At 33.2% G+C, this 8662-nt stretch overlaps 1 protein-coding gene across 4 annotated transcripts; it reads left to right on the top strand.

Moving 5' to 3' along the window:
• Nucleotides 1-1707: 1707 nt before the first annotated feature.
• On the top strand, nt 1708-4552 carry LOC121784957. Of its 4 annotated transcripts, none has more exons than XM_042183246.1 (5): nt 1708-1985; nt 2082-2220; nt 2341-2674; nt 3197-3294; nt 3814-4552. In XM_042183246.1, exons 2-5 carry the CDS (start codon nt 2143-2145, stop codon nt 4231-4233), a joined length of 930 nt encoding a protein of 309 aa, XP_042039180.1. In that variant the 5' UTR covers nt 1708-1985; nt 2082-2142; the 3' UTR covers nt 4234-4552. The 4 variants fall into 4 exon arrangements, with proteins under 4 accessions (XP_042039180.1, XP_042039178.1, XP_042039177.1 ...); XM_042183244.1 differs by having other exon boundaries at nt 1710-1985; nt 2115-2220; nt 3197-3324; XM_042183243.1 differs by having other exon boundaries at nt 1710-1985; nt 2091-2220; nt 3197-3324.
• Nucleotides 4553-8662: the final 4110 nt, after the last annotated feature.

Here is an 8662-nt window from a genome sequence, read left to right as displayed (position 1 = left end):
CGGGCTGCCCGCGTTGCGGGTGCTCTAATACACTTGTTTTGCTCTATTAACTCATTCAAACCTCCCTACTTTTTGGGACTTGATCAATTATATAATACTACGAACTTATTGTACTACTCTCCCCTTGTCGCTGTCCAACATGCTCTCACTCAACCCTATATTAAGGGTAATTTGACTTTCTTTGTAATTAGATAAAGAAACACAATTAGTTCAACAGCTGGCGGAGCAAGAAATATAGCTTAGAAGAATTTAAAGCATAAAATTTACGTCATACTAGTGTGGACCATTTGGAACATGGAAAATGGAAAATAATTTATTAATATGACGACTTCAAGATTGGGCTAGAAGATGGCATGAGAATACCCCTGACTTGTTGGTTTTGTGGATTTCCTTTAGATAAGTTGAGGGTCATTTTGGAGTCTGCTTGCTGAAAGTGTTCATGGATTTAGTGATGGGTGAGTTTTCGGTATGATATAAGACAGGGGCGGACGCAGAAATGAGCATTAATAAGGGCTATATTTTCAAAATATTATTTGAAAACAATTTTCTATGTGATTTAAATTACTAACAAGGGCTTTAGTATAATTATATGTATAAATTATGAAAAAATTATAAAACTTTATAAAAGAAAAAATTAAAAATATAAATTCATTAGGGTTAAAGCCCTACCCTCTCTCCACATGTGTCCGCCCTTGATGTAAGATGTCGGTTGCTCTTTTTTCCACTTAGTATTGATAACGGAGTACTAGTTTTGTGGACTAATCTTGATGCCGTGCTTGTTTGTGTGACTTTCGTTATGCCTTTGAGTCTCAGGTTGCTCTTGTTTTGATATATTTTGGGCGGCTGTGATTTGTTGTTTGTCTTCCTATTTGGTGCGAGACATTTTATTGTTTTGATTATTAATCTAAGGTTGAAGCCCATAATGCTCACTGTTCAAATGGGCTAACCTATATCCAGCCCAACTAATCTTGTTGGCCCAAAACAATACAGACATTAGCATCAATAGTATATGGAGCACGTTTTTATTCACGTGTGCATATCCAATAATCCAAAGCATTTAAGTTTCCATATCATTTTTCTGTTTCTCTCACTCCTAGCTACTTGTGTCTAGGATTTGAGAGATAAAAAAAATGTTGATTCATAATTTCAGACTTTCATTTGTTATTTCTAATTTACTTTAATTTTTTACAACATTTAAATAATGTCCAATTCACATATTCTACTAGGATTTGAATACACCCAAATCCTTTAATTTTATTAATATAATCTCCTCATTCACAACTACTAATATTTTTTGTAGATCATTAAAGGATGCTCATTTTAATGCAAAATTGATAATATAGGAATAAAGAAAAAAAATACTCCTACTATAATTGAAATATTATTCATTGAAGTTTAAATAATACTGTAAAGTGATAAAAAGATATTGCTCTAAGTTGTAAATAAGAGAATGTATTGGAATAGTTGAATTTGATCAAAAATAGAAACAACTAATTTAGTAGTATCACGTTTGTCAGTTAGCCTCAATAAATGTGCACGACAATCTGAAATTTATCAAAATTTCGTATTAACCTAGAAAACGGAATGGAATATTGACTGATTTTCGTGAACGAATTAAAATAAAATAAATGGTAGTATTATTGATTTTGAAGTGATGAAGATTATATATGTCACATTACATTCATCCAATAACATCTACGCAACAAATAACAATATTTTACTTAGTCAACTAATTTGACTAATCAAATCGAGTGAATGACCTTTGTTTTCGATTCCTGCAATATGTTTATACAACCGTATACTCGACATATACACTACACCAGATTACTTGTGTATACGTTGAATATACACCTGGAATCTCACGAACCCTAGATTTTCCTTTCCCCTTTCCGTTTACGTCAAGATTCCTTTATCTACGCTTGTATTACTCAACTGTTCTAGCTGAGGAGGACCGCCTATTTATTCCGAATTCGATGCAACGTAAGGTCAGTGATCAGAAATCAGTATGCTCTTTCAATTTTTTTTTAATCAGTAGCAAATGCACGAAAGTTTATGCAAACTCTGAACTGCTATTTTGTTAGTGTGCTTAGGTTGACCAATTTTGAATTAGTCAGATTGTTGAAAACCGTTAATCATTTGGGGATGAAGATAGAGTATACGCTTCTGGTGATTTTGCTTGTTGCCTCAGTAATTTCTTGCCGTGTAGCTGCAGATTCGGAGGTAATGAATGATGATAGCTCCTGAATTTAGTGTATTTATTACCCCTACTTATTACTAGTTGTTTATGCAAAAGTGTAATTATCAATTTCATTTACTAATGTATGGCGTGAACGATTCTAGGAGGAAGTTGCGGGCTTGAAAAATCGGCAAGTGTTAGTTGATAGTAGTAATGATAGAGGGAAGACAGCTGATCTTACAAAGAATAGTGCTGTTAAGTTAGATAATAATGTGGAGCACATTGAATTAAAGGAAAAGGAGACGGAGCATAAAAAGGGGGATGGTGGAGATGAGAGAGATGCGTCGAAAATGAAGAACGAGGGGTCTAGTTCGGAGTTGAATAGGGAATCTGAAGAAGGGAGATTGCTGCCGGTAAGAGAAGAATGTGATTCCACGTCGAATCATTGTACAGATGATGATAAGACGTTGGTTGCGTGTCTGAGAGTTCCTGGGAATGGTATGATTTGCTTTCACATTACGAGGTTAATTTATGTTAGTTCCTTTTGAGTTTGATTTATCATGATTTGATTGGATTGCCTGTGGTATGGTTTGAGAAATAAGCACTTCAACAGCTTTTTTAATGATGTTGGAATTTGGAAAAAAGATGTAGGATGCATTACTCAATTCTTGTGACGAGAAATTGGGTGACACATCATCCATATACTTCGTACAATATGCTTGTATGTTCTCCGATTGTTCTAATGATATCAACAAGCAATGTTTCCTACTTGATTTTATCTTCATATTTCTCGATTTGATTATTCCTAATGAATAATGATGTTAACAAGTGGAGTAATATATTCTACTACTTGATTGCTGTCCTGAATTATTTTCTCTTCAACTTTGCATTTTGCCAACTAAGTTTTAACTTTATGTTGTCTTCTATAAGAATTATTGAACTCGGCCTTATGAGTACTTTATTGAACCTGACTCTTTGAGATATGAAAGCAATAATAAATTCTTGCCCTTTGAATTCCAGATTCGCCATCACTTTCACTTTTGATTCAGAACAGAGGTAAAGGTTTCCAGAGTATCACAATTTCGGCCCCTGACTCAGTTCAGCTAGAGAGAAAAAAGGTAGGGCTGCAAGAGAATAAAGATGCAGAGGTATGTAAATCATATAGTAGTATGTATCATATGTCTGCAGCTTTTAGTTTGCCAACTCAATTCTTCATTTCATCAAATTTATTGACTTATTTTTTGAAGTGTTCTCTTATTTACTACTACTATAATGTAATTTTTTTTATTGGCAGTAGATAAAAAAAGTCATTTAACGAATTTATCAATGAATAAAAACGGTATAATAACTCATTTTTGCTCTCAGATTTACTACATTTCTTTATCATATGTTGTGTCTCACATTATTTATAAAATCTGCCAGAAGTGTTCCTGTTTATTTACTAACTTTAAGATGTTCCAATTCATGATTTATGCCGGAATTTAGCGAGAAGGGAAAATCCCATTAAATGCTGGCAATGCGTAATTATAAATCTGATGCACATTATGAGTTGTGAAACTCCTAAATATGCCTCTCATGTTGAGAACCTCAGTATGAATTTTGTCCTTTTCAACGTGAAACGTTCTTATCATATTCAGGTCAAGGTTTCTCTCGGAGATGTGGAAAATGGCCACTTCGTTGTCCTAACAGCTGGACATGGCAACTGCACTCTTAATTTGAAAGATGAATCTATGAGCAGGAAGACGGATAATCATAACCCGAGCTCCTCGAACTTGAGCATCTATTGGCCAACTCTGTCTAGGGGAGTTGTGTTTTTGGGTGGCTTGGTAATAGTTGGTATTTCAATTTTCATGTGTAGCAAATCAGGGAGGAACTACTTTACAAAAAAAGATCGCAAATACCAAAGGCTCGATATGGAGCTGCCGGTTTCCCATGGCACCAACGCTATCGACAGCTGGGATAACAGCTGGGGAGATACATGGGATGATGAAGAGGCTCCAGTAACCTCCTTGCCCCTCACTCCAACCCGTAGGTTTAAGGAAGGTTGGAAAGATTAGTTTACATACAGAGAAACAATACATGCACCTTGTCAATTTTTCCTTTTTGAGTTGGGGAGGGATGACCGCCAACGGTGAAGTTTGAACCCGAAACCTGTCTCTTTTTCTCGGTGTTCATGCAGAAAAGAGTGTGTTATCCAAAACTCTGAATATGCTTTTGCTCAAATTTGAAGGGTTTGGCTAAATTAGTGACATTGGTTAGATTATACATATGTAATTGATTAAAGGGAAAATAGTCAGCAAAATCATGAATCTTAGTCGAATTTTCGGTTTCCTCCAACTTTTAAATTGTCTAATAAAACCATGTGGTTTTATCATTTTTCTCAATTTTCCTGTGAGATCTAATTTTGATGAAAATGTATGTGATGTGGCATTCGTTAAATAAAAGTGGACAAGATTGTTTGTGAAATTTATTCTTTTTCTCAACACACTTCTTAGCACATAACTTAGCCATATCACTAAGTTGAAATATATTTACACGACATCAAGAACATGTTACAAATACACAATTCATATTTTTCATCAGTTTGCCCAATATTAGAATATGTGTGTTGAACTCTAGGCTCATGGGCCATATTTGTAAATAATAGTACGTGAAAGCCCACTGTATAATAATCATGCGTCATAATTATATTTTTTTTAAACATTAAAGCCCAATATTATCATCCTAAAATTGTTGTAATCTTTCACCAAATAGCACTTTTTATTAAATAAAAATCAAAATGAATTTCGGAAATCCTAATTTATAAAAGGTCATTTTAAAACAAAATAAAATAAAAGTTAATAGGAAAAAATTGAAAGGAAATCCTGGAAGAAAAAAAAATCAACGCTAATTTTATTGGTTAATAGCTTTTCATTTGTATATTTTAATCAAACGGGAAAGCAAATAAATGCTAAAATGAAGGAAATCTTGTAGAAGGAAAATAAATGAAAGGTAATTCTAAAACATAATAAAACAAAATCGAGAGAAATCAAATTGAAAGAACCAAAACGAGTCATATGTTATATTAAAAATACAATACTACTACTAATATTAACTTTCATTTAGATAAGTCTCATTGTCAAAACTTAATCAAGCTTCTGATTCTAGTCCTTGTCACGATAGATTTTAATAAAATTCTATTACAGAGGGTGATTTGCAATACTCGGTATGAGTAGTGATAAAATGCAAACTCTATATATTATACAAACTCCAAACTCCTCAACACAATATAAACACAGTTTCAACTCAATGTCAACATAGTATAAAATTTCAAGATTTTGATATCAACACAATGTGAATACAGTGTCAACACAACATCAACCATTGACATTGTGTTGACATCTTCCTTGTTATTATCTTGTCATTTGTTGACATTTTTCAACGATCCATATAATAATTTGAAGTTTGTACAATATTTAGAATTTGCATTTGATTACGTCCCTACTCCGTGTTATAATTATTAGTACTCCATGATGTAGTAGTATGAAAATGTTGTGATGTCTAATAGAGAGGCCATTACTATCACATGGCCAGTTACAAACTCCGTGTTAGCTCACGTGCGCCGCTCAATTATCAATATATTTTACACGTACAAGGAATTATTTAAAAAATAATAATTAATCTAAATTTATATACTCCGTATTTCATTTTAATATAATTGTATGTATATATATAAATAACAAAATGAGCAAAATTTTAAAAAAAAATACGTAGTTTTGTGTGGATGAAGAATTCTATGGATATGTATGGATATATTATAAGAGGGCGATATTTATAGATATAGATAAAAGTTTTATTCGTTCATTTACACATGTATATATAAAATGAGTTGTACTAACATTTTATCAAAGCAAGGAGTTAAAACTTTTCTTGTAATTTTTTTATTTTTCTCAGAAACGACAGTTCATTCTAATAATATTTTAAATTCGTGTATTTCTTTATCATCAAATGATCGACACATGGACAATCTTCTAAAGTTTAACGTAGTAACTTTGTATATGTTGGATCATGTTTTAATTTCTAAAATTCAAAAAGATGGATTTGCTCCAACTCACCGAGAGTGGGCATAGATCATGATCGTATGTTAAATTCAACTTATTTGGCGCAAAAAAAAATATGAGCAAAATTTTTGTAGAAGAACAAAATCATGTGCTCATACACGTAATAATTTGTCATCTACAAACGTTACAAATAAAATTATTCTATGATCACTTCCTCTCCAATTCTTCCATTCTCATCATTGTCATATCAAATCTCGTTGGATTTATTTTATTTACAGGCTACAAATGATTATGCCCAATTAGTTTCCAACGAAATCTAGCGTTATATATATACATTCATCTATCTCTTCATTAAGCTTTATTTTACCCTATTTTACCCTTTATATTGTTAAAAGTTAAAACCAGGTCTCTATATTATTTGTGACTGTGGGCACTTTAAAATAAAATTAAGCAATGAGATAGTCAAAATTTGAGCACTCAATTGTACTATACAAGAGAGTACTTACGACATACTCCCCCACTCCAAGAATAGGAGTCTCAGTTCATAATTACTATAAATGGTAAAGAGGCTTCACATTCCACTATCATTCCACTAACGTATCATTTAAAACTAATGCATAAAAATGAGATCTATATTCCAATAACTTTGATCTTCCACCTACTTTTGTTAGCATTTCTTAAAACTCGTGTTGGAATGAAATGAGACTCCTATCCGAGACAGATGGGGTAATATTTAGTACTCCACATTTTACCACATATTACATCTTAGTCCCTTCACTAAAATTATTCCACAAAGGGAGTATATTGTAATAAGTGTAGCATAATACAACAAGTATATAAACGAGAGTTATCAATAATTCAAACAATTATAAAAATGAGGAAAATTAGCAATGAGATATTTCAATAATACAAAACAATTATCAAAAAGAGCAAAAATAGCAATGAAGAGCATGCATGTGTAGGTGGCACGTGGTGGGTCTAGCGTGGACCTTTTGTTGTTATGCACGTGTCGTCGGTGTTCCTCAAGCAAAAGGCAGCGAAATCACCGTGAATGTGAATTCATCTCTCGTGGACCCTCAAATCGACGGCTGAAATTCGTCGGACCGACGCAGACCCACCGCTTACCGTATACCCGCTTGCAGTTTGTCAATATTTATTACTCCCACGTGTAGCTGAGTCAACTCAGTCAAAATTCGGCTGGAAAAAGTTAATTGCACCGTTAAATAAAGATTAAACGATAAAATTAAAGGTAAATGGGCTTTTGTTAAACATAAAAATTGTATGAGAGGCTATAAGATTTTTGCCCTCTACTTATATGCTACTGAGAAATAATGGTGTTATTCAATGAAAGAAAACAAGATATTTGCACCATGTGCCAATTTGTGACTAGTTTTGCAAAGCCAATTTTTTTATGACACGTCTTTTTTCCTCATCTTATTAGTATGTCTTAAAAATTTTAGTCATAGGAATTGTTATCAACACATATACGTATATGATTATGGAAACAAGCCTATATTTTTCGGGACATTCGAAAAATAAGCCTATATAATTGAGATGTTTGGAGTATGTAATTTGTCTCGGTTTGTGAAGTTCACAAAGCATAATCGTTGATAGAATACCACGATCTAGGGATGTGTCTAGCTAGGGGTGAGCAAAAAAACCGGAAACCGAATATCCGAACCAAACCAAACCAAACCAAACCAAACCAAAATTTTTGAAATTCGGTTCGGTTATTTGGGTTTTTCGGTTCGGTTCGGTTTTGAAAATACAAAAATTTCGGTTTGGTTTAGTTAGGGCGAAAAACCGAACCGAAACCCGAATGCACACCCCTATGTCTAGCTAGGAGCGGTCGCGCGGGATCGGCTGACCCACTATTAGCCCATGAGTACTGAGAAACATCCATAAATCAGCCTTCAACCTTATGATATCTATCCCTTCACCTCAATCTTCTCTTTATGCTTATGCAATTTCTAAGAATTCGCCATGATTTTTTTTATCATACTAACATACAATATCATGGAATTTGTGTTTTCATGATCTAGATAGCTATGGAAAGTAAAAACGCTTCCTCGGTCCAAATTTTAGTGAAGATGCCAATGAGTTGAGGATAACCTTCTTTATGCGACGAATTTCACCCTATCAATTTTGTTTCCTAGACCAACCATTGCTGCAACCGCACTTATTTTATTATTAATATGTGGAAGTGAAAGTGGGGAGCAATGAATTTTGTTCTCTATATTCCAATTATCATAAAATTCGCCATTCGGATATCTCTCTAAAAGAGGCTATGACCTCACTCTTAAATAACATATGTGGTTTCCATTACCTTCCACCAATCTCTAACCGGATACTCGAATAAAAAAAATTTTAAAATAGAAAATAAATGGAAGAAAAATCTGTATAATTCGATAATACAACAATAGAAGAAAATTTTAAAAAAAATATG

Source organism: Salvia splendens, chromosome 21, assembly GCF_004379255.2.
Source record: "Salvia splendens isolate huo1 chromosome 21, SspV2, whole genome shotgun sequence".
Classification (NCBI taxonomy): Eukaryota; Viridiplantae; Streptophyta; class Magnoliopsida; order Lamiales; family Lamiaceae; genus Salvia; species Salvia splendens.
This window is presented reverse-complemented; position numbering and strand designations above follow the sequence as displayed.